The sequence below is a fragment of the Pipistrellus kuhlii genome, unplaced genomic scaffold (assembly GCF_014108245.1).
Source record: "Pipistrellus kuhlii isolate mPipKuh1 unplaced genomic scaffold, mPipKuh1.p scaffold_m20_p_3, whole genome shotgun sequence".
Lineage (NCBI taxonomy): Eukaryota > Metazoa > Chordata > Mammalia > Chiroptera > Vespertilionidae > Pipistrellus > Pipistrellus kuhlii.
The window spans coordinates 145560-171367 of record NW_023425529.1 but is presented as its reverse complement, the minus strand read 5'-3'; the positions used below and the strand labels follow the sequence as shown (position 1 = coordinate 171367).

Below are 25808 nucleotides of genomic sequence, written 5' to 3'. Positions count from 1 at the left end.
TGTATATCCTATATAATAAAAGGTTAACATGCAAGATTTCCTCTCAACCAGAAGTTTGACCAGCAGGCAGGCCGCAACTGCCCATGTCCCCTCCCTCTGGCCAGGCTAGCCAGACCCCACCCATGCATGAATTCATGCACTGGGCCTCTATACACACACACTGAGTGGCCAGATCATAATAATCTGGCCACTCAGTATATTTTTTTAAAAAGTGCAGACAATCCCCACACACCTGCCATGTGGCTCCTCTGAATGTCCCCAGGCTTGTATATGGCCTCCCTCTCCACACCTCTGTCCTTCCTAGCATCTTTTTTTATTGTTGTTATTAGTCTTTACCCGAGGATAATTGCCAATATTTTGATTTTTAGAGAGAGTGGAAGGGAGGGGGAGAGACAGAGAAAGAGAAACATCGATGTGAGACAGACACATCGATCAGTTGCCTCCCGCACGCACCGGACTGGGGCTGGGATCAAACCTGCAACCAAGGTATGTGCTCTTCACCAGGAATTGAACCCAGGACTCTTCAGTCTGTGAGCCGACGCTCTATCCACTGAGCCAAACTGGCTAAGGCGTCCCTAGCATCTTGATTCAGCAACCTGCCGATGTGGCCCGTGTGTGACCACAGGTGATGCTGCTGGCTGGACACCCTGGGTCAGAGTGGGGGTGCCAGGTGGACTGACTCGGTGCCATGAAAATTTCTTAAGGGCAGGGACTTGCCTGGCTGGGTTTCTTGTTTGACTTTGAATTCTTCACGAGAGCTAGGCTGGGCCAGGTATGCAGTAAGCACTCCTTCCTGCATTGAAAAGGTCTGCAGAGAGCTCACAGGAACAGATCTCTGAGGGTGAAATGTCGTGCAGCCAGTGGGTGCTTTGAGACGTGTAGGGGACGTCCTATTGCCTCTGAAATCACGCTCCGTGGGCATCTATCCACTCCACCTTTGTGGCAAGCCTACCCTGCACATGACAGGGTTCCCAGGCCAAGGAGTGGCTACTGTACCAGCTCAGCCTCGGTCGGCCCCAGCCTACGAGTGCAGGCAGCCTGCACGCTGGCCACCATGTCCTCACGTCCTCACCCCAGGCTCACAGAGGCAAAGGGCACTAGAAGGCTAAACACAAAATTAAATTTGTTCTGAAGAACGGGAGTGGGGAGGAAGGACAGGGATAGATAGGACATGTTTAAAGGATACCTTTACCAAAAGTTTTGAGCTTTGCCAAAACCGGTTTGGCTCAGTGGATAGACCATCGGCCTGTGGACTGAAAGGTCCCAGGTTCGATTCTGGTCAAGGGCATGTACCTTGGTTGTGTGCACATCTCCAGTGGGGGGTTGAGGGGTGGGAGGCAGCTGATCAATGTTTCTCTCTCATCGATATTTCTAACTCTCTATCCCTCTCTCTTCCTCTCTGTGAAAAATCAATAATATATATTATATATATATATATATAAAAGTTTTGAGCTTTGAGCCACATACTGTTTTATTAAATTTAAAATTGACATTAATTTGTCATTAACTTGGGAAAACAACATGGTTTGGGGAGGGCCCTTAGGAAGGGAGGGAGGGTCATTAGAAGATGAGAGCTGTTTGGAAGCGGCCAGTAAAGGTCGGTGGAGTGAGTGTGATTCTGTACAGAGGGGGGATCTCGGAGAGCAGTGGAGGGCTGCAGAGAGATCAGCGACAGTAAAGGAAGCAACTGCTTACTGCATCCCACCGGCGTGTCAGAGACAGCCCCAGCCGAGGGTCAGTGCTCAGTGGCTTTGCCTGGAGGCCCAGACCATCTGCACAGCTTGTTCAAGACCCCACAGGGTGTGGCAACCCTACTCTGAGGCTGGTCTCTGTGGAAGGTGACACAGAACCTTGGCTTCAACCACACGTTCGAGTGGCCTGGGGACCACAGAGGCCAGTGCCCCGGTGAGAGGGCCGGGGAGAGGACTACAGCAAAGAGCCAATGGTCACTGAGGTTCCGAGGATGGGCTGGGAGACAGGACATCATCCAGGACAAGCCGGAGCCAGGTCTGCAGAGCTGCCCCCTCCCAGCTACGTCTCCTTCCCTCTCCGGAAGGCCAGAGGGACCAGGCCGCAGGTTTTGTCACGTCCCTTAGGAGAACAGGCTTCAGGCTCTGCGGATGGTGGAAAGCCCCAATTATGCATGTCACATGCACACGCGTGCACCTAGCAGGACACGTGTGGATCAGCTTCAAAACCCACAAACCACCCGGGGAGGCTCACAAGCCCCCAGGGGACCTTGTGATGCGCCTTCACACGCCTGTAAGTGCCAACACACAGTCTATCCTCTGTGCAGAGCTGCCTGCGGTGCCGGGTCTCACGTCCCCGCTGAGCTGGTCTCCACAGCAGGCCCTCCCATCCGCTGCCCGGTGTGCCTGGCGGTGCGGTGCGCCTCCCTGTGGGCACGGAGCTGGCTCCCGGCTCCCGCCTGGCAGGCCCCGGCCATGGCTCCCAGCCCGAGGGGAGAACTTCCCTTCGCAAAGTTAGATAACAGCCCGGCCTCCCCGCCAGGGGATTGGCGCAGCGGCTCCACGTGCTGCGGCTGGCACCCGGCCAGGCCGCCCTGCCAGGCAGCGGGAAGGGAAGGCCCGGCTGCAGCCGGGCTGGCGGCGGGCCAGTCTGGAGGGCGGATGGGCGGGCCGGGGCCCATGCCGCCCATTGGCTGCCTCCGGCGCCCGCCCCGCCCCCTCCGAGCCTGTGGCTCCCAGGCCAGCTCCTGCCTCTCCAGCTGCTTCTAAACTCCCAGAGCAAGCTCCTCCTGCCGGGCCATGTCGAGCTGCGACCGGATCGGGGTGGCCCCTGCCATGGACATGCCCGAGGTCCTCAAGTCCCTGCTGGAGCACTCCCTGCCTTGGCCGGAGAAGAGGACAGGTAGGAACGGCGGTGGCCGGCACTGGCTGGCCGCCCAGGTGCCCGAGGGGGGGGGGCAGCCACAGACACGGTGGCAGGACAGGCATCGCCAGCCGAGCGAGGGTCCCCAGCAGGGTCTATGGACCCGGGTCCCTTCCTGAGCAGGAGGAGGGAAGGGCTGGGGTGCAGAGAGGGGGAGGGGGCGGGGACTGCAACTGGGGACAGCCCCTCCGCCTGCTCGCTCGGCTCGCGGAAGCCACCGGTGTGTGGCCACTGACAGGTGCTGTGCTCACATGGCCCAGCGCGGGCCAGGGCCCTGCCGGGAGGAGAGGATGCACCGGGTGCAGGCGCCCGTGAGGCCCCTCCTCGGCGTGTCGGGCGGCGGGGGCTGTGGACCTGGGCAGCCTCCTGCCTGGAGGGCAGCTCCTTCCACACGCCCGCTCCGGCTCTGCCCGCCGGAGGCTGAGCCGGGGAAGGGAGGGAAGCTGTTATGTAACAGGACCACAGGCGCGGAGCCCGCGTTCCTAGGAGACCGCAGGCAAACACGGGGCGAGGGAGCCGGCAGAGGAGGGCGTGGACGGGGGCAGAGCCCGCAGCCAGCACCCGGTGTCCCCCAAGTCCCGCCTGAGAATCCCAGGGCCACGGCCAGCTTTGGGGGCCACCTGCTCAGGCGAACCCCCAAGAAATGTTACTCCCGCTCTCTTCTGCTCTGTGAGGGGCTCACCCCGGGTCCCGCTGCTCAGACCGCCGGGCCCTGCTGTCTCCTGCGGCCTGATCTGACTCAGGACCCGGGGCCCCTCAGGCGACCTTTCCCAGGCCGCTTCCTCTTCCTGCCGTGCTGGCAGCTGACGTGTCTCACCGCCAGGTAGCCTGCATGTCCCCACGGGGCGTCACCCCAGGCCTCCCAGCCCACCCCAAACCCTGGAGTAGGGGGTGTCGAACTCAATCAGAGAAGGGGCCAAAATCTAAAATCCAGCCTAAATCGCGGGCCGAATGGTTTACTGAACAGTCATAAACTGTCATTGTGATGGAAACGCAGCGGAGTGCAGTGATGACAGCGTGGTGCGGGCCACATTGCAAGGCCTGGCGGGATGGATTTGGCCCGCGGGCCTTGTGTTTGACACATGTGCCCTGGAGCCTAAGGACCGACAGCGAAGCCCAGGCCCTCTCTCAGCCCTCGGGGAGCGGGCTCAGGGAAAGAGGGGCGCAGGCTCTGCTCGGGGGAGACGCTGCCTGAGGACAGAGAGGTGGGTCCCCGAGCTCAGGCCGGGCTCTGTGGCTCTCAGACCACACCTGTGGTCTCTGCCGGGGCGGCTGGGCCCCCTCGGAGGCGGGCATCGCGGGAGGGAGTCCCTGCGCCCTCCTCACACTCAGCACCCCTGCTGCTCCTCTGGACCCCTCAGCTCAGCCCGGCGGAGGGAGGAGTCACAGCTGACTTCTCGCCAGCTCTGAACGGCCTGTGGGTGGATGGCTCTAGCCTCTCGGTCCAGGCACCAGGGAAGGTGGGGTCCAGGACGGCCCGGTGCACGCACAGGGAGCGGCTTGCAGGGACAGCTCCCAGCGGGGCAGGGGAAGGCTCTGGGGCAGCTCGGGGTGCTGCTCCTCCTCCGATGAGGAGAGCAAGGCCTTCGAAGGGTGGCAGCAGCTGCTGGTCGCCGGTCCCAGCTGGTCCGCAGACCTGTGACAGCCGGAAAATGCCCATCACTCACTGTGGATGCGCAGAGTCGGGGCCCAGCTCTGCGAGGACTTGCCAGAGGTCTTGGCCGGAGCCTTGCCAAGTGCTGGCAACCCCGGCTGCGCATCAGTTGTCTGTGTAAGCTGGGTGCGTCGAGGGGTGTGGCCCAGTGTCTCAGGGCACCTCCTGTCACTTCTCCAGGTGCTCTCTCACTGAGGGTCAGACGCACGAGGCCCCGTGGGACTGACGGGTGCCCAGGGGCAGATAAAACGAGGGGCCAGGGCACCCACAGAGACCTCGCCCACATTATTGCCCCAACCTGGAATCACCTCTTCCAAAGCCCCAACTCTCCGAGTCTTTTATAAAAGTGAATCTACCCGGAGGGCCACACCCCTGGGTGAAGAGAGCGCGCACGCCACACCGCTGGCTTCCCGCAGGCGTGGAGCTCCTGCTCTAAGCTGATGAGGCTGCTTCTTCCCCTGAGTCCCCTGCTCTGGCTTGGACCTCAGTCCCGTTGCCCCGGAACCAGCTGCCCTCAGGGTCCCTTGCCCTTTGCCCTGATGGAGGAGGCAGGTTTCTCGTGGGGGGCTACGGCCTGTTTACAAACGCCTCGCTTTCTCCAGCCCCCTGCCTGCTTCACACACTCAGGTCCCGTGCAGAGCAGTGCAAGATCCAGCGTGAAGGAGCTTCCGGGGGAGGGGAGGGGCGTGGGAGAAGTTCCAGGTGTGCTGTCACGGGACTGACTGCTCTCCCTACGCCTCTGGCCTTCTAGCTCAAAGACGCTCCCTGAGAACCACCTTGGGTTTCTCCCTCTCCCCTGTGCCTCCCACCCCAGCCTGCAGACAGAACCCCTCCTCCCCCAGCTTTTCCCCAGGGAAGCAGCTTTTGTCTGGCAGAGCTGGCTGGCTCCAGCCCTTGGCTCCAGGTCTCAATGGCCACCTGGCCGCCCCACACTCTGGGCCACCAGTTTGACCAGCTTTCCTGATGGGCTGAGAAATCCATGTCTGGCACAAGGGTGGTCTGTACCCCAAGCCCTGACTCAATGTCCCCTCTGTCTCTGAGCCTCTCTCCCCAGGATCCTCTTCCAGGATTCTGTTCCAGGCTGCTCACTCGTTCTTCTCCAGCTTCTGGAAGGACCTGTTTCTTTAAGCCGTGCCGTCAGCTCTCTACACCCCTCCCTTGTCTCACCCTATAGGGCCTTGGCTGTGCTCAGAGGCTGGTCCCCCTCTTCCCCCAGCTCTGGCCACTCGGGCCTCCCAAGGAGCCATGGAGCCTGAAACACAGCCACGGGTTGGGCAGGCCTCTGCTGTGAGCTGGCCAGGCAGCGTCCCCACCTCAGGGAGCTGCTTCTAGAGTCACGAGTGGGCCGCCTCGTAGGGAGTCCTAGACACACCTCTCTCTCCATCCCCAATCTGTAAAAACCGGGAGAGAATGCCTGCTCCACGGGCTTGTTGCCAGGATCACGTGCGATCCCATGTGAAAGTGTTTGCAAACTGTGCCGGGCAGCTGGGCCTGGCTGTGCTCCTCCCACCAGCATCGCATTCGCAAACTGACCCTCCTGCCCTTCTTTCTACCCTCCTTCCGGGGACAGCCTCCTTCAAACAACGGAATGTTGCAAGTTTGTGCTGTCTCCTTGGAAACGGGTGCCGGGGCCCTGGGGACAGGGTGCCATCAGCCCTGCCGGACTGGCCGGAAAGGAGCTGAGTGAGAACAGGCCGGAAGTCGGGGACACGTCCCGGGACAGAGACTGGGTGCAGAGGAGGAGCTGGGCCGCCTCCTCTCGGAGGATGGAGCTCCATGGCCACAGGGGTGGACGCCCTGCAGCCGGGCTGACTGAGGTGAGCCTCAGTGAGGTCCACGGGGTGGCCTCCGCTCCCAGCCTGGGGTAACCAGAGACCTTGCCGTTTCCTTTCAGGGAAGACGAGGTGGAGGAAGGCTTATGTGGCTGGAGGCCTTGGCTCCCTTAGTGCTTACTACTACCTTCTAAATGCTGAGGAAATGCACTCCGAGGCTGGCCAGCCTCAGGGACCCAACTGCCTTCTCCACCTGTCCCCTGTCCCTGATCTGAGAAACTGGATCTCACCGGGGCCAGGAGCTGACCGCAGTGTCCAGAAGCCCCCCTCCCAGATGGCTTTGCACCTGGACGGGGCCTGACCCAAGGCCAGGCTGCCCCGGGAGTGCATCCTGCATGGAAGGCCGCTGCGCCTGGGTGTTCGGCTGAGGGCTCTCACGTCACCGCTTTGAAATGGCTTTGCCCGGGAGGTGTCAGGATCAGCTCTGCAGATGGGGAGACCGGGGCTCAGAGACCGGAAGGCTGTGGTTGTAAGAGTTCCAGCCCCTCTCCGCCTGCTTCCAGGCCCGACCCTCCCACAGGGCCCCGGGGTCTCTGAAACCCCTCTCCGGCCCTCCTTGGCTTTCTCATCATTTGCTTCTCCAACCTTGGCTGCCCGGGGGCTGGAGTGACTGAGACGTGCACGGCCCCTGGCGCCCGCCCGGCAGCTGCACCCCTGGGCGAGGACAGGGAGCAATCAGGAGTCAGGGCGTCTCCGAGGCGTCCCATGCAAACCAGGTCTGGGAAGTGGGAGCAGCCAGCTGCGCCAGGAACGCTCAGGCTGAGGGAGCCGCACCTGCAAAGGCCCCCTCCGGGGGCAGGAAAGACACGTGTCTGAGCAGTAAGAGGCCCCTGTGGCTGCAGAAGGTCAGCAAGCGAGGAGAGGAGGAAGAGGTGAGGTTGGAGGGACCTGGAACAGGGAGAACCTAAAGGTCATAAAGGCAGTGAGGCTGTCATCTCCCTGTCTGCAAGGCCCCTATTTCTCCCCCCACACACACACACACACTGTTCTAAGGGAAGTGGAAAATGGAAAGGAATGAGGAAGTCCCAGACAATTCAAGATGGAATTATTCTAAGAGTTAACTTCAATTGAGCATTTGCTATGCAGTGTGCCTGAACCTTTACTTCTGACACTCGGGAACAGAGAGGCTAAGTAACTTGCCTGAGGTCACACAGTGAGGAAGTAGTCCAACCAAGAATCAGAGCCCGCACCCTGCCACTGCACCCCCAGCACGGCTTGTGCAGGAGAATCCCGGCCGCCAGGCAGGCAGTGGCTGCTGGGACGGCAGAGACCGGAGCTCAGGGCTTCAGTCTGCCAATGGCCCTCGTGGGGCAGCCCTCCGTCCGTAATCAATCCAAACCCTGGGAGTGGGCAAATGCGAGCCAAACAGGAAACCAGTGCCCTTGAGAGGACTGAAGATCGGACGAGAGTTAGCGAAGGGCTTTCACCCACCACTTCTGCCCTAGAACACACGGAGTCCAAGGTGCCAACCACAGCCACAGGCATGGTTTGTTGGTTAGGCTGGTGCCAGGGGACTTGCCACGTTAGTCCAAGTTCGACTGTGACACACAATGACTGTTATTTTGAGTGAATAATGTTCCAAATGTACAGGACTTGGCTCTGCAAGGTCTTGTTAACCGGCACCAACCACAAGCGAGCCAGCCAGCCAATATTTACCGAGTTGCCACCTGGAACAGAGCTCTGTGCTCTCCTGCATTTGGTGTTGGCAAAGCACCCAGGTAGCTGGGCTTTGCTGGAGCTCAGCGGGACCTTGCTATCGCCCTGCTCTCACACACACAACACGCACAGCACGTATTTCAGTGAGTCGAAAGAAGGAATGGTCCCATCCTACCAGATGCGGAGTGCGGGGAGGAGGAGACCACTGCGGGGCTCCCCCGCTGGAGCTTTGGCTCCTGAGTGTAAAGCAACTCCAAGCTGGGGTGATGGCTTCCGGAAAGGCACTCGCTCTGCGTCTGCTCCACTGAGTTAAGTGTTAAACTTGGGCTGGTCGTTAGCAGGTTTCTGGGACATGAGAGAATAGACTTTAAAGCCAGCCCAGCTCAAGGACGCCTCAGCATAGACTCCGGAGGCCGACCCTCACCGCACAGCCCTGTCCCCACCCCCCAGATAATGCTCCTCCAGGCCCAGCCACAGCTGAGTGGACGGGGAGGGTGGAAGCACCCCCACTCCGTGCCACACTGCTCCAGCCCAGCACTTGTCCCTGCTCCTCACACTAATCCTCACAGCCTCTCTGTGAGGTAGGCACACCCATCTCTGTCTTCAAGAAAACCACCACGGCTTAGGTAGGAGGAGTCACATGGCTGGTCAGCATCCCAGGGGAGATTTTATTATTATTATTTTTTTATTTCAGAGAGGAAGGGAGGGGGGGGGGAGAGAGAAACGTCAATGATGAGAGACTGTCATCGATCGGCTGCCTCCTGCACACACTCTACTGGGGATCAAGCCCAAAACCCAGACATGTGCCCTTGACCAGGATCGAACTTGGCACCCTTCAGTCCGTAGGCCGACGCTCTATCTGCTGAGCCAGACGGCGAGGGCCCGAGGGGAGACTTTACTGTATGGAACCCACAAAGCTGTCCCTAGGACCACGCCATCCTCCAGAAGTGGCTGCATGGAGCACCTATTACTAAGGAGCACCGAGGTGCCACTTCCTACCTCTAAAGTAGGGGTGTCGAACTCAATCAGAGAAGGGGCCAAAATCTAAAATCCAGCCTAAATCGCGGGCCGAATGGTTTACTGAACAATCATAAACTGTCATTGTGATGGAAACGCAGTGGAGTGCAGTGATGACAGCGCGGTGCGGGCCACATTGCAAGGCCTGGCGGGACGGATTTGGCCCGCGGGCCTTGTGTTTGACACATGTGCTCTAAAGCCTTAACCACGCAATCACACGCTCTTTTTACAGAGCTGATTTCTCTGGAGGGCTCACAAGCACGGTGGGAATTAGCTCATTACATCTCACAACATTTCTCCCCGAACGGAAGGGGCAAGGCTGCACTTCATTGACAGGAACCGGGGCAGAGGGGGCGGCTGTGGCTCTGGGCAGGCGGGTCAGCTGGAGGATGAAGACTAGAACAGAACAGCTCCCGCCTCCAGGAGGGCGCTGCTGACGGCTGCCAGCCTGCGATGCAGCTACCCTCCCAGCTGGCAAGTAGGCACGAGAGAGAACATGTTTGTGGTGTTCCCGCTGTGTTGGTGACACACCATTTACCCTGTGGTTATCCAGGGGGGAAAACCTTCTCTGGGGAGTGTCCGTACATGAACAGAGAACCAAATCAGAGCCAACATGTGAAGCCTTAACCCGCTTGCCTGGCTTCTCACCGGTGCCTCCCAGATCACTGGGCTTGGTAGCTGAGTTGCTCTGGGCTGGATGGTGAGTGGAGTCGGCATTTTCCACTCTTTGGATAATTATAGCTTTACCAATATCTAAATCTTCATCCTTAGTACATCCCACTCCTGTCGTAAACAAATGCTGGGACTTTCCACTGTTATCGTATAAACCCGCCCTAATACCTTGAGAATTATTTTGCCCCTTTCACAAAGTCACATCAGCCATGAAAATACACATTTGATGCTAACCCAGTCAAGTCTCTTTTCCACCAAAGTAGCTATTTAAAAAAAAAGCTTCATATATTGTTTCAATCAATCTCCCTTAGATACTTCAAAATTCGTTTCTAAAAACCTCTAGGTCAGTTTCACCTAAAGATATCTTAGCCACGGACAGAATTCCCACTCACCCTGCAACACAACAGATTTAGTTAGTATTGCCACTAAGAGGAGAGGGACATGGGCCCTGGGCTGGCCTCCAGGATAATGGATGCACCAGGCAGTGGCTGTGAACCTGTTAGTTTTCTTTTTCAGTTTTATAAAAATTATGAAAACGACCATTTGTTGCAGGTTTCCGATTGTGCATTTTACATATATTGGCCTACAGACGACCCACAAGGTGGATCCATGTGACATGTGAGGAAAGGAAGCACCTGGCCGGAGGCTAACAAGCCAGACAGTGCCTGAAGCCTAAGGGGACTGCCAGTGAACCTGAGTTCTGGAGTCAGACTCCATCACCCTGCCCCGACCACCCCCTTCCCAGCAGGTTGGGGAGCTCCGCTCCCAGCAGCGTGCCCATTGCATCGGCGGGACGGCGGCCAGCGAGCTGGGCGGTGCGGCCGCGCCCCTCCCGGTGAACCCGGGCGCTGTCCCCGCGCCCCGCCTTTGGCAGATGCGGGATAAACAAGCCAAAGTCCGGCCCTCTGGGAGCGAGGCAGGCCGAGTCTTGCCCTGTTTGGCCTCAGAGGAGGATCTGTTCTAAGGAGGGACAGAGTTGTGGGCGCCGCTTCCTGCAGTGTCTGCACGTGTGTGCGCCCCTCACACGTGTCGTGGCCTGAGGGACTCCCAGGGAGAGCTTGTATGTCCACGAAGGTGGTTTTCCCACGGGTGTCCTCGGCGCCCATGCAGAGGAGCTTGGTTTCTGTTTCCGGTCCCTACGATAAGGATGGAGGTCCTGCAGAGGAGCAGCCTTGCAGAGCTCAGTGCTGAGGGCTTTGGGGAGTCTCTGGTCCAAGCCCTTGAAGGAGGGAACAGGCTCCAGGGAGGCGACTGGACTCTCCCAAGGTCACAGCTAATGCAAACGCCAGGGGGAGGACAACAGACGGTCCCCCAGCCCTTGGCTCGGAGCTGGGCCCTGCTCTCCCCCTCACCTCACCCCGCCCCGGCCTCAGGAATGCTCCCGCCACGCCCGCACCAGACAGGGATCCGTGAGGAACCCGACACCCCCTTCGGCGGCGGCCCAGGCTGCTCGGGCTCCAGCTCGGGCCACCCCTAGGGGAAGGGCAGCCGCCACCCCCGCCCTGCCCTCAGCCAACCTCTGGGTCCCGAGGCAGGAGGAGTGAGAGTTCCACTCCGTGTCCCGGCCCCACGACCCCGGGCAGCGCCCGGTACAAAAGGCCCGCCCCGCCCCGCCCCGCCATCCCCGCAGCGGCCGCACGTGCTGCGCCTCGTGCACGGACTCGGGCCCCGCCCCCGCCCCCCATTGGCTGCTCCTCCACTTCCTCCTCCCCGAGCGACAGGCCTCGGCTGGGGCTCCACGTGACCTGCGGGGGCCGGGCCTCGCGGCCCGAATCGGCTTTGTCATAGGCCCTCCCGGCCGCCCCCAGCCCCGCCTCCCTTCCGTGTCGGGTCGCGAAGGCGGCGAGACTGGGATGAGAGGGAAAAGAGAGCGGTCGCGATGGTCTGGGAGGAGACTGGGGGCTGTGAAGAGGAAGGCGAAGGTGAAACCTCCGGCAGAAGCGAAGGAGCTGCCGCCGAAGGAGGCCTACGGCACCGACTCCGGCCGGCGCCCATCAGGTGACCGGGGGGCGGGGCGGGGCCTCTGGCGTTGCTCCTCACCTGGCCCCGCACGTGTCTCCCTCACCCTGTCCGCCGGACCAATCCCGGCTCAGGAGGCTGCTCCCGCCCTCCTCGCCGGGCGGGCCAATCCGAGGCCACGATCTGGGGACGCTGGCCTGGCCTCATGAATAATGAATAGCCCAGAGCTCGTCCCCTGGCGGGGAAGGGATGGAGGGAGGCGGGGGAGCGGCGGGGCGCCTGCGCAGTAGCTCCCGTGCTGGCAGCTGCGGCGGGTCGCACGGCTCCGGCCTTCCTCGGGGGGCGGGCGGGGGAGGCGCGGCGCGCGAGCGGGTGCGGAGCACGATGTCCGACACGGGCGGCGGGAAGAAGCCGCCTGTGGAGCCGCAGGCGGGGCCGGGCCCGGGGCCGGGGCGCGCAGCCGGGGACAGGGGCCTGCCGGGCTCCTTCCCGCTGGTGCTGAGGAAGCTGATGGAGAACCCCCCGCGCGAGGCGCGCCTCGGTGAGGGCGGGGGTCCGCGGCCCGGGGGCGGGGTCTCGCGGGGGCGGGGCCTGGCGAGGGCGGGGCCGGGAGGCCGGAGGTCTGGGCGCCGCGTCCCCGCCCGCTGCGGGGCGCGGGGCCGGGGATGGCGGAGGGCCTGGTGGGCGAGGCGGGAAGGCGGGACCAGGTCGGGGGATTGGGAGAGGCTGGGTCCCATGGGTGCTGGCGGAAAAAGGGTCCAGAAGGAGAAGAGGGGGCACTGAAGTCCTCGGGGGCAGGCTGAGCGGGCGCTAGGTGCCGGGGTTCGGAGCAGGCTGCAGCGGGTCGCAGCGGCCCCTTAGGGCGCCTTCTCGGGGTGCTTGTTCAGAATGCCGGTTCCTGGGCGCCACCCATCACCCACCGAATCCGCAGCTCCCGGGCCAGGAGCCTGCACCCTCAGGAGCACCCCACCTCCGTGGCTCCCAAGTGCACTGAAGTTTGAGGAGCGCTGATCTGCATGGCAGGTTGTCCTCAGCGTGTGGCTTTGCCCCCTCCCGGGAGGAGGGCCTGTCTCCTCCCCGCTCCCAGGCGCACACTGGATGGAGGTGTTCTGGAAGTGTGTCTCGGCTGCTTCCCAGGTGGGGGAGGGGTGCCAGGAGAAGGGATGCCAAGGCACCTTCTCAGGTGGAGAGGGGAGGGGGGGGGCCGAGGCAGGTGAAGGATGAAGATCAGAATGAGGCCCCTCACCTGGTGGTTGGGGGTTGACCCTGGACTTGGGGCCACAGCGGCAGAGCTGAGCTTCATCCTGTTCCCCAGGCCACACCGGTCCCTGAGGCCTCTGGAGAGCAGGTTTGGCCTTGTTTTTCTGGCCTGGGAACGTGAGGTTCGGGGAGCAGCAGAGCACCACCTATTGTGGCTTCAGGTGGAGGTTTCCATCTGAGACCTTGGAACCTCCAGGACCATGGGTGTAGCGCAGGGGTCTGAGGTGGAATAGGCCTTCTGTGGATGACCTGTCTTGGGGGATTAATTTCTCTTTTAAAATGCCATCTCCCTTTCCCGGGTGTGTGCCGAGGCTCCCATTCCCATGGCTTGTCTCCATTGGGTTATAAATAGCTTCGGCATATCAGGTGAGACCAGGCACTCTCCTCCTGCGTGGGGACCTCATGTGCAGCGACCCTCTGCTTTGAAGGCGGTGCTTTGTTCCAGTCTGGGGCTGAGGCGAGCTGCTGGGACAGGTACGCACGGCTGTTAGGTTCTTGTTCCAGATCGCCAAGTAAGAGCCGTCTGTAGCAGTGATTCTACTTGATGTTAGCAGAATGCTCAGAGCACTTTGACAGGAGTCCTGTTTTATTTAGTCTTCCTCTGCGGTCCTACAGAGTAGGATCCCCACTTCCCAGGTGAGGGAAGTTGAAGCTCAGAAAAGAAGGGGGATACTTCTTCAAGGTCACATACTTCTTACAACTCTCAGTCTGGTGCTGTTTACTGTATCACCGGCAACCACGAATGCCAATCCCTGTGGCCCGAGTGATGGGCCTAATTTTTTATCATCTCTTACAATTAAAACTCTCTTTTCTAAAAATATTGGTTTAAAATATCCTTAACTGCTTAGGCCAGGCATAACCTGGAACTTACTGTTACTTGTCCTTCAGTGTGGCCGTTTTTCTGTCTCCTTCCTTCTCCTGTCTCCTTTGACCCCCATGACCCTACCCAACGTGGATCTGAACAGAATGCAGGTCAAGTTCTCCGGGAGCCGAACAGCGAGGCCATCTGGCCCACCCAGCCCACCACAGCTTGGCTTGCTTTCTTCCCATTTGGTTTTCAACCAAAGCCTGGTACAGAAAATGGTTGCCAGCATTCAGGTTAATTTGTCTTAGAAGCCATTACCAAATTCTGTTTGTCAAACCTCCACCTTCTTAACCCACTGGTGTGTCCATCTTTATTGGACCAATAGGTTTTTTGGCCGGCTGAGGTCTGTGAGTTCATGCATGACTGGTTTATTTCACCATAATTATATTTGATTTCTCTTTTTCACTTCAGAATCCAGAGTTCAAAGCTGTCTCCCTCGATTTGAAAACCCAGTATGAATTTGTCATGATTTTATCTCCCACTTTGCCGATTAGCCTCCCTGTCACTTTGATTTCCTTTCAACCTTGTCACATTTCTCTCTCGTCTTTTTTTCCTCATTTGCTCTTTCTTTAATGTCTACACAGGTAATTTTTGACTGAGACAATTTAGGTGAGATTCAGTCCCTGCTCATTTATTAGTTTTGCTTTGAATGGGAGCAAGCTTTCTTCTTAAGTTCTGCCTTCTTCCCTGAAAACTTGCCTTCAGTCTTCTCTGCTTACTCAGGGATAAACTTTTCTTGAAATTGTTGCTCTGTAAAGGTTCTGAAAAGACAGCTCCAGCACTCTTCATTCAGTATGCAAGTTTTCCCACAGGCCACGGTCAGCCTGTTCCTTTGTTGGCCCTGAAATCTAGAAATGAATCAGACACAGAATCAAAGAGCTCACTGTAGTAATGAATACTTGTCATTTGCCAGGAACTATATAAGACACTTGCATATGTTGTCTCTAGTCTACACCAAAGAGAAAGCTTTATTCTTACTTACAACTAGGGGCCCAGTGCACAAATTTATGTACCTTGAAAGGACTTCATGTGCTCTCTGGGGACTGCGAGGCTGCCGTGGGCACAGGGGGCGGTCTCAGCCCATTCTCAGTGCCCCTGCCTGGCACCTCCTACCATAGCTCCTGGTCCCCTTTGCCAGGAGCCTCACTCCTGCTGCCATCACTACCATATGCTGACAACACTGGCCCTGCTCATACCTGCTGACAGCACGGAGTAATTGGGCTGGCGCTGCCATCAGCAGGTATGAGTGGCGGCTGCTGCCCCAATCGCCCCTCAGGAGCAGGGGGAAGTGGAGAAGACGTCAGGGGTGATCAGGGCCTGGAGCTGCTGCTTGCACCCACTGATGGCGCCAAGCAATAGGCATCGGGCGCCAACAGCAGGTGTGAGTGACGGCTGCCGGCCCGATCACCGATCACCCCTCAGGAGCAGGGAGAGGTGGAGAAGCCCTGAGGGGTGATCGGGGCCGGCAGCCACCATTCGTATCCACTGACAGTGCTGAGTGATCGGGGCTGGTGCTGGGCGCCGGCAGCGGGTGCAAGTGGCAGCTCCAGCACCGGCAACTGGTGTAAGTGGGGCCGGGGCCTGCAGCAGGTGCGAGCACCAGGTGGGACTGTGGTGCGTGGGAACAAAGAATTTTCAGTAACCACCTGAGGCTTGCCCCGATGACAGGATGACAGCGACCAGCACCTCGCCTTGGTCTGGCACCCCCGCTCATCTGCTCCACCATCCCACTGTGGCAAACACCCACCATGTTCCACACTCTGCCTCCTGCTGCCAATGCCCACCATGGTTCGCATGCACCTCCAGGTGGTCAGCACATGTCATAGTGACCAGTTGTTTGGTTATTCAGTTCTGCAATTTGGTCTATTTGCATATTGGAGTTTTATATCTTTTTTTTTTAATATATTTTATTGATTTTTTTCAGAAAGCATGAGAGGGATAGAGAGCTAGAAACATCGATGAGAGAGAATCATCGATCGGCTGCCTCTTGCACACCCCCCAGTGGGGATGTGCCCACAACCAAGGTACATGCCCTTGACCGGAATCGAACCTGGGACCTCTCAGTCCGCAGACCGATGCTCTACCACTGAGCCAAACCGGTTTCGGCTGGAATTTTATATCTATAGATGGATGGCACAGAGGCTGGGAGAGGTTAAATACATACTGTATTTTCCAGCGTATAAGACGACCCCCCAATTTTACAGTTAAAACATAAGTTTAGGCCTATATTCGCTGTATAAGACTACCCCCACTTCAAAGAAAAGACTTACTTTGCCATCAAGATCTGCAGGTAATTTTTGTGCAATTTTGGTCTTTTGCCCCCGATTTTCGGTTGACTTTTTTCCGTTTCAAAAGTCGTCTTATGCGCCGTAGCTAAGGTAACACACCACAGCAACTGATCGGCAGAACTGGGATTCGAGCCCTGGGCTCAGTTGCTACGGAGAAGCATATCTGGTAGGGACAGGACAGGAGAAACACAAGTTCTTGGCCTGAGGAATCACCTTTCCTACCACGGGGATAAGATAGCAGGAAGATTCAGAAATTCCATTTCCTTGTGGCCTCTCTTTTCCAAATGCTAATTCCACAGCCATTCTGAAGAAACCACATTAAGCCTTAGAGCTTGTGGTGAGCATTCTGGGGAGCCCAAGCATGGATAAGGATGTGCTGCCATCTCTGAAGGCGGCCAGTGGGCCTGGGTCAAGCACCAGGTTGTAATGAGAACACAGTGGGCTCTTGAAATGCATGGGATGGATCAGGACTCGAGAGCGGGGCCAGCCCTGTGAGGCCCACTGCTCCCCTCTTGGGATTGAATTACCCTCTCGTGTGGAGTGTCATCACAGATTTTGTGTCTGCAGATAAGGAGAAGGGGAAGGAAAAGCTGGAGGAAGACGAGGCCGCGGCAGCCAGCACCATGGCCGTCTCAGCCTCCCTCATGCCGCCCATCTGGGACAAGACCATCCCGTATGACGGCGAGTCCTTCCATCTGGAGTACATGGACCTGGACGAGTTCCTGCTGGAGAACGGCATCCCCGCCAGCCCCACCCACCTGGCCCAGAACCTGCTGCTGCCGGTGGCGGAGCTGGAAGGAAAGGAATCGGCCAGCTCTTCCGCTGCGTCCCCGCCATCCTCTTCCAGCGCCATCTTTCAGCCCTCGGAAACCGTGTCCAGCACAGGTGGGTGGCGAGCCTGTGGGCAGGGCACCTGTCCTATCTGAGGAAGTCCAGTTCCCACTGGGCTCCTGGTGTCTCCACACCCACTGAGCCCCTTCTCCCAGGGAGTCCTGAGAGAAACGCTGTGCTCCCCACCCTTCTGCACGGTCCCCAAGGTAAAGAACACATGGCAGTCACATCAGTCTTGGCGGATGGTGTGCTGCAAGTGGTCAGGCCTGGAGCAAGGTCTTCAGTCTGAGGCTTTGCAGGATAGAAACCCCATCTGCCTTTTGTCAGAGCAGCTCTTTACCCCCCACTCCCCACCCATGCACCTTGCCACAGGTTATTGGGAAGCTTGGGCAATGATAATAATAATACCAGCTAACGTTTATTTAGCACTTCCTCTGTGCCAGGCAGTAATATGTAACCCTCACAACAACCTCATCAAGTTGATAATATTATCTGTGTGTTGTAGGTGAGAAACTGAGAAGTTAAGTAACTTGCCCAAGGTCACACAGCTGGTAGGTAGTAGAGGCAGCACTTGAACCCAGGATATCTGACTCCATAGACTCCTTTGTGCTTAGGAACAGGCACAAAGAAGGCATCATTTCAGGATTTCTCCTCAGTCCTCTTGTCCTTTTTCTGTTTTACCTCTGGGGTTTGGTTATTTGGTTTTCGTGCCCCTGGGACATGAACCCTCCAGAGGACCAGTGACCCCTGTTTCAGGCGTCTCTGCAAAGCTTCCTGTAGGGGCGGTCAGAGGCATGTAAGCTGGTGGCTCCTGGAAGGACCCCCGGCACTGGTATGGGTCCCAGGGAACGCACACCCAAAGAATTCTCTTGTTCTGTTCTTAAAATTATTTTAATCATCACTGAGGATATGTTTTTATTGATTTTTTTAGAGAGAGAGGAAGCGGGGGGGGGGGGGGGGGGGGAGAGAAACATTGATGTCAGAGAGAAACATTGATTGGTTGCCTTCCATACATGCCCTGATCAGGAATTGAGCCCACAACCTTTTGGTGTACAGGATAGTGCTCCAACTGAGTAGTACTCACGCTCTGTTTTGTTTTGTTTTAATTTTACTTTTCATTATGGTCAAATTTTCAAATACAAAAGTAAAAGACTACTCTAATGAACATCCATGTAATCATCACTCTCAACTTCCATATTCTTAATTTATAACTGATCTTGTTTTCTGTAACCTCTTCCATTCCCCTCACTTAATTATTTACAATCAAATCCTAGATATCATTTCAGCCATAAATTTTTTAATAACTATATAAAATACAAGGGTTCTTTTTAAAAAATAACAAAAACAACAACAAAGTAACAAAAACACCAATTTTACATCTGAACTTGACAATAAATTCATCAGCATTCAAATTTTGAAAAAGCTATCTCAAATGCTATTATTGTTTTACAGTTTGTTTGAATCAGAATCCAAACAAGACCCACACATTCCATTTAGTTATGCCTCTTAAATCTCTAGTAATCTATAGCGTCCCATCTCCTTTTTATTTTTTTTTCTTTGATATTTGTTGAAGAAATGGAATCATTGATCTTGTAGAGTTTAGCACATGCTATTTTTTTCTGACTATATCCCCGTGGTCCCATTTATCATGTTTTTCCCCCTGTAAACGGGTTAGAAGCTTCAGCTGATTTCAGCCAAATTCTCGTTGAGGGCAGATTGTTTTTGTGCTGGTTGGGTTGTCCTAGAGGGCTGGGTTCATGTGTGGGTAGGAAGCAAAGGTGAAAATGAGCCCCATCTTGTACCTTGGACCCCCTATGTAACATTTTCCTTTGACTTTGTTTTTAAGTAAATATTCTTAAATATGGTGCACAAAAGTGCCCACATCGTAAGTAAACATCTCAGTGAAAAAATCTTCACAAAGTGAACCCTCCCATGAGACTCCCACCCAGAATAATATTGTTGTTCCCAAAGTGCCTTGTGACCCCACTCAGTCAGTACTCCCCAGAGGTGACACTGTCTGTATTCCATCACTAAAGATTCCTTTTCCTTGTTACTGAACATTCTATAAATGGAATTGTATATTATGTCCTCTTTTTTGTTTTCAACTATAATACATTGATTACATTTATACTTGCTTATATGTATAGCTTTCTTTAGCTAGCTTTATAGTATACACATAAATTATGTGGGCACCAAAATCTCCTCACACTAACAACATAGATTTACAGAACATGCTTATGGAACACTCCTATGACAGAGAAAAACCACAATACAGATAAGAAATGAAGGCAGAATCTCCCCTCTTCATTTTTCAGTTCCTTCTATAGGAAATATGTAAGTCATGTGCATTCTTTTGTTTAGCTTCATTCCTCAACTTTGTTTATGAGGACCATTCATGTTGCCTATAGCAGAGCTTGTTCATTTTCATTGCTGTATTTCGTTGGAAGTGGTATTCCGTTGTATGATGATACCATGTGTTTCCATTCTACATGATGGGCATTTGAGGCGCTTCTGGTTAGGGGGTATGCATAGCAATGCCATGAACGTTTGTATACATGTCATTTGATAAATATATGTGGGCATTCGAATAGTCATTTGCCTAGGAGTAGAGTGGCTGGGACGTTGGACATATGCATATATTCAGCTCTTACAGATACTACCAAGTAATGTACAATGTGTATGTTTTTATTGATTTCAGAGATGGCGAGAGAGATAGACACATCAATGATGAGAAAAAAATCATTGATCAGCTGCCTCCTGCACACATCCCACTGGGGATTGAGCCCACAACCTGGGATGTGCCCTTACTGGTATTCGAACCATGACCTCCTGGTTCATAGGTCAATCACTGACCCACACTGGCTGGGCGGTCTATTTTTTAAAAAAAACACTAACTTTATCTCTAACAATCATTGAATTAAGTGCCTTAAATCCAATGTCCACTATAAAATGGCAGCCAGGCAGAACAGAGAAGAATGATTTGGAATCAGCCAGAATCAGACTCAGATTTTAGTTTAGTCTCTTATCTTCTGTGTGACCGTGGGAAAACCATGTCCTTTCCCTGAGCCTTAGTTTTCTCATCTGTAAAATGAGGTTAACACCCATTGTGCTTTCGGAGTTGTAAGACTAACTGAGCACTGTGGTGATCTGTCTCTAGGGAGTCCATTGTGGAAGCTGTTTCATTATTCAGTCTGTCCCCAACCCATCATGGTTCACCGAGGTTCAGCTGTTTCTCATTACTTCGGAGCTTGAAACCACAGGGAGTTAAGGAGGATAATGATTTCATGGTTTGCTTAATATTTCAGGGCGTTGAGGGGGGCTGAGAACCCTGTCTTTTTTAAGGGCCTCAGTTTCCTTTTGAATATTTTATTCCTAACGGGAAGTATTTTTTCTCTGTTTGTGTTACTGATTTGAATCCCATTTGCCAGTCTAGCTTGGGGGTTGGTCCCCCCAAGTAGCAGTGGCTGTGCAACATTGAGCTTCAAGCAGGTACCTGGCCGTGTGACATGGGTCTTTGCTGTCCAGTGGCTGCCTCAGGACCACCTGCCTCTGTCTTTCAGAATCCTCCCTGGAAAAGGAGAGGGAGACACCCAGTCCCATCGACCCCAGCTGTGTGGAGGTGGACGTGAACTTCAACCCTGACCCTGCCGACCTGGTCCTTTCCAGTGTGCCCGGCGGCGAGCTCTTCAACCCTCGGAAGCACAAGTTTGCAGAGGAGGACCTGAAGCCCCAGCCCATGATCAAGAAGGCCAAGAAGGTCTTCGTGCCTGACGAGCAGAAGGTAACCTGGTGTCTGTGTGAGGGAAGGTAGCGCGCTGGTTCAGGAGCCGAGGGCTCCTCTTCCTCAGTGATTTTATCTGGAGGTTCCGCCCACCTATGGACACCGTTCAGGAAGGCCTGAGCTCAGGCACAGCGCCGTGAGCTCCCTGCAGCAGCTGGTAGAGAGAAAGGGAGTCCGGTCGCATTTGGCCCCGGCGTGACTCCCTGTGGCTTCTGTTTCCGTGCTGGCGTGGCTGTGTTGATGTTCTTGCTTCCCTGGCTGTAGCCCAGCCTTGGGCAAGCGCTCACCAGGCCACAGGAACTGGGCTGAACAAGCCCTCACTGGGGAGGACAAAAGACAGTTGTATGTCACCACCCCAGGGACGAGCAAACCGCTTTCAAGCTGATGGTTTTATAGGCGTTGGGGTGGGCAGGGAGAGGAAGATTCTGTCGTTTTTCCATCCTCTCCTCTGGAAAGGTCACAGGAAGAGCTTTTCATCCAAGCTTTGGAGTTAGGCAGAGCTGGGTCCAGACCCCACTTTGCCACCTAGCACTACCTGGGTCACAGGTTCCTCGTTTGTGAAATGGGAACTGCACCTGCCCCTCGGGAGGTTTCTGAGGCTTTCGTCATAATGATGAGGAAAACGTGAACTTTATGTGACCTTACTTTATGCGATCCTTGGGCACCTTGCACATGCTAACTCGTTTAATCCTAAACAGCTCTGTGAGGTAGTCATTGTCAGCCCCGTTGTAAAGATGAGGGACTGAGACAGTGAGAGGTTAAGGAAGTCACATGATTCCGCTACTAAGGGACAGAGCCAAGAGCTGACCTCAGGAGACTGGACCTTCGCCATAAGCGGAATGACTGGGCAGCAGGTGTAGATGGTGCTTTATGTTGGAGCGGCAGAGCAGGCTCCCGGTATGTGGAGTCCCCTTCCCTCCACCGCCTCCTCCCCGATGGCTTTGTTTCCCATCCTGGGGGAGGGAGGGCCCCTTGCTGTCCTTGGCACATGCATCTTCTGCCCTGGGCCCCGCTCTCGTCCTGCCTGCACCAGATGAGTGATAAGAGGAGTCGGGTGTGGAGAGCTGGCAGGAGGAGAGAGGCTCTTAAACCAGTGCTGTGCTTGCCCCTGTGGGGAGAGAGGAAAGACTAACAGGACACTTCCCACAGGATGAGAAGTACTGGACAAGACGCAAGAAGAACAACGTGGCTGCCAAGCGGTCCCGGGACGCACGGCGCCTGAAGGAGAACCAGATCACCATCCGGGCAGCCTTTCTGGAGAAGGAGAACACGGCCCTGCGGACGGAGGTGGCCGAGCTGCGCAAGGAGGTGGGCAAGTGCAAGACCATCGTGTCCAAGTATGAGACCAAGTACGGGCCCTTGTAACTCATGGCCTCGCCCAGGCCGCGCTGCCTGCACCCCAGCCTCTGCCTGAGGGCTCCCTGAAACCCCACCATGTGGAGACTGAGGACTCCTCGCCGGCCAGTGGCGGCGCACCTGCTCCAGGAGTGGTCATGTTCAAGCTTCATTATCATGTGGCCAGCGCACGTGGCAACTTCCCCAGGGAACCAGCCTTCTCACCGGGGAGGCCGCGAGGGAATCGACGTAGACGGGTGCGTCAGCCTTAGTTTCTGTTCTGGAATGTCCCAATTGGATCAGAAGGGGACCTTGGAGCACAGCTCTCCTTTCCCAGGGCGCTCAGCCGTCCTGACTCCCTCAGTCTCCGCAGAATGAGTCCATCGCTGTCGCGTCTTCTCAGGTAGCAGGGTGTTTCCAGGTGGACTGTCTGTGGTCCACCTCACCCCAGAAAGTTTGAGAGAAGCATCCGTTTCCATCTCCCTCAGCGGTAGAAAGACACCTGCTCCTCCATAGTGTCTGCATGGGTGCCAGGCCGCCCGAGCGGGTTTGGGTCTACAGCCTGGGATGGGGTTGGGTCTGGAGCCGGCAGCAGAAGTGGCTCCCACACCCCTTTGCTTTGTGGCTCCGAGGCCTGGCTGGAGGAGGCGCTGGCTGGAGGTTGTCTCTGTTCGTCTGCTGAGAAGGAGACTCCCAGGACGGCCAGACTGCGCCCTGATCACAGAGCTGGGAGGGGCTTTGCATCTCCTCTCCGGTCACTTGTGGATACCGCCCGAATCTCGTCCGTCCTTCTAGACCGGGCCTCTGGCCTGTTTCTCTTCACCCAGTGATCAATCTCACATCTTGGATTTAAAAGGAAAACCCCCTCCTCTACGAAGCTTCATTTCCTGGAGGCAGGCTGCACCTGCATGGTGTTCAGAAAACCAGCCTCCGCAGCCCCTTGCACTGCGGGCAGGGAGCTGGGCCCTGTGTCTCCATTTTGTCTTGCTCTGCTCTCCGGTGTGGGCCAGGCCAGAGGAAAGCAGAAGAGGGCTTCCCAGTTCTTGATTCAAGATCCCTCCCCTGTGCGAGCTGCCCAGAGCCACCCGCTGGGCAGGACAGCCAGCCAGGGTCACAGCACAACTCACGGGACAGCCGGTTCTCCGGACGCTGATCCACCGTCCCCTCAGGCTGGGTCCTGACGGTGTGGGCCCCACACCAGCCTGGCCGTACACTGGAGGGTCCGTGCAGCTGTGGCTTCACTGCCTCACAGCTGTTTTCTCTTGTGTCTGGCTGGACCGCCGTCCTGCCCCGGGAGGCGCGGTGAGGAAATCCGGAATGCTCTGTTCATTGTGGCCAGGCAGCCTGTGGTTCAGAGGGGTCAGAGGTGATGGGTACACTTTGTCACGTTTACCACTGGCTTTGTTTAAAGTGGTAGCTCCAGGACCCGGGCTCTGACCCCTAAAGACTTTATGACGTGTTAGGATCTGGGGACACCATCCACTGGCCGCGGACTGCGCCCAGGGGACCGCCATGGTCCTCCGGGACCTGCAGACCCGCCTCTCCTGGGGACTTGACCAGGTGCCTGCGGCCAGGGGAGGTCCCGGACTCCCTCCAGGCCCCTGTCATTGGTGGTTCTATAAAAACCATGTTCACACTTTCCACTCTATTGTAACCACAACAGGGCAGTTGCATCCAGCATGTCAGTGTCCTGCCCTGGGCAGCTCGCCCGCCCGGGCACTCTCCCTCTGGTCTGGCGACCCACCAAGAGGGCAGTTCTCATTTTGTTGTAAGTAGGAGAGCTTCCAGTGTAAAAGCTCTTCGTTTTCTTTGGCCAGAAAGTGTATGGTTTGTGTTTTTATTTTTCTAAAGAATGGAGACTTAATCTCTGAATGGTGTCCGTGTTCTGACCCCATGGGTGGGATAATGGCCTGGCCTCTCCTCTTGGTCCCGTCTCCTGCCTGTTCAGCCCTCCCCTCCTTCCCCCAGGCAGCGGGCGGTGGTTCCTTCCGAAGTGCTTACTTGGAAAGAATGTGGCTGCTGGCCTCTTCAGGAGAGCCCTCTGAGCCGGGCCTGGGAGATGTCCAGGAGGGTGGACACCTTGGGGAAAGGGGTGCTCAGGGAAGCGCGTCTCCTTCCCAGGCCCAAGGTCGAGTCCTTTCAGGAGAGGGTTGGTGCCTGCTTGTCTTCATCATGGAATCAGGCGTCTCCTTGCCTCCCTCCTGGCCCCTCTCCGTCGTGGGGCTGAGGCCAAAGACTGAGGCTCCTTTGCTCAGACCTTGGACATCTGAAAAGCACCGAGGCCAGGGGAGCCAGTGTGATGGCTCTCCACGGGGGTGCCGGGCTGGGAGGCACCGCCCTTCCTCGGCGCCCTGTCTTTCCTGGCAGCTTTGTTGCAACCTCAGAACAGACAAATCATGAATGAGCTAGAATGTTGCAAGAATGTAATAAATGTATATCTAGATAGAGAAATATGTCTACTGAGAGGACTTCCACCACGGCTGCTGCCGTGTGGGAGGGCCTGGGTAACCATTACCGTGGCCAAAGGCAGGTGTGCCTGCCTGGGTCCCGAGCTGGGAGAAGGCCCTCGGCAGTGAACTTGGTGAGTGTCAGCCTGCTGGGCGGCCGCAGTCCACCCCGAGGCGGGGTGCAGGCCTGGGGGCCAGCCGAGGGAGCCCCTCTGTACTGGGCAGCTCCCTGCCGGGCCCGGAGCTCATGGAACACTGAGGGCCAGGGGCTCCTTTAACATCTGTTAATTAAGTGCAATAAATTTTTCTAGAAAACGGCGAAGATGACTTCCAGGTGGGTGTTGCTATTTTGTGGTGTTGGGGACGCCAGATGACCACTTGGTTTATTTTTCTAAGTGCATGTGACGTGACAGTGCGGGCTGTGCGGGCTCCAGGAGCCCCTTTGTTCTCTGTGCTGGGGAAGGAGGCGGAGGAAACCGCTCCTCCCCTCCGGCAGGCAGAGGCAGCCCCGGCCCGCTGCCTTATGTGCGGGTGTGCGTGCGCGTGTGTCACCGCGGGTGGCCCGAGTGATGTGACGGGGAGGGAGCCGGGAATGTAACCTTTTCAAAACAAAATTAAATATTTTGAGATGAGAATTGTGGGGCTGTCTTTTGTGTCCTCGCTCTGCCTCTCCTCTGTGTGTGCGTGGGCCTGGGCGTTGGAGGGTTTTCCCTGGCACCCCTGCACCACGAGCCAGGCACCCGTGGCCAAGTCACCGAACCGCTCTGGGCCTCAGTTTCCTCACCTGCCAGATGGCAGCAATCCCTGCCTACCTCACAGTTTACCGAGGAAGGACAACATCAGACCAGAAGCACTTTGAACAATGAAGTGCTGTACAACTGGTAGACAGGGAACGATGGATGGTAGCTACAGAGAAGACAAACAGAGAAAACTCCCTTCATTTCCTTTGTACTTCACTCGCCGCTGCTTCTCAGTTTCCTTTGCAGGACTCTTATTCTAATTTTTAATATTGGAGTGACATAGAGCTCAACCTTTGGTCTCTCCTCCCTTCTACAGTTACTCCATTGTTGACCATGAGAGTTGGGTCTCAGTTGGTGAGATTCTGGAGGTTTCTTCCTTTTGCCAGGTTTGTCTGTGGCCGTGAACTTCACAATTGAAAACCACGTTTGTGTGTGTGCGTGCAGCCACATGCAGGGGCCTGCGCTGCTGTTACCGATCCATTTGGCATCGGGGTCCCTGGGCCCCCGCTAAGGGCTGGCCAGGCCCCACAGGCCTTCATTAAGGGCGGGCGGAACAGGGTGCACACCGGTGGCAGTGCC

At 56.4% G+C, this 25808-nt stretch overlaps 1 protein-coding gene across 3 annotated transcripts; it reads left to right on the top strand.

Annotated features, from left to right (window-relative positions):
* The first annotated feature begins 2720 nt into the window (after positions 1-2720).
* On the top strand, positions 2721-24816 carry TEF (TEF transcription factor, PAR bZIP family member). 3 transcript variants are annotated; one of them, XM_036456486.2, is made up of 4 exons: positions 2721-2871; positions 16663-16980; positions 20487-20707; positions 21857-24816. In XM_036456486.2, exons 1-4 carry the CDS (start codon positions 2769-2771, stop codon positions 22070-22072), a joined length of 858 nt encoding a protein of 285 aa, XP_036312379.1. In that variant the 5' UTR covers positions 2721-2768; the 3' UTR covers positions 22073-24816. The 3 variants fall into 3 exon arrangements, with proteins under 3 accessions (XP_036312379.1, XP_036312378.1, XP_036312377.1); XM_036456485.2 differs by lacking the exon at positions 2721-2871 and adding an exon at positions 11533-11721; XM_036456484.2 differs by lacking the exon at positions 2721-2871 and adding an exon at positions 11974-12223.
* The last annotated feature ends 992 nt before the right edge of the window (positions 24817-25808 follow it).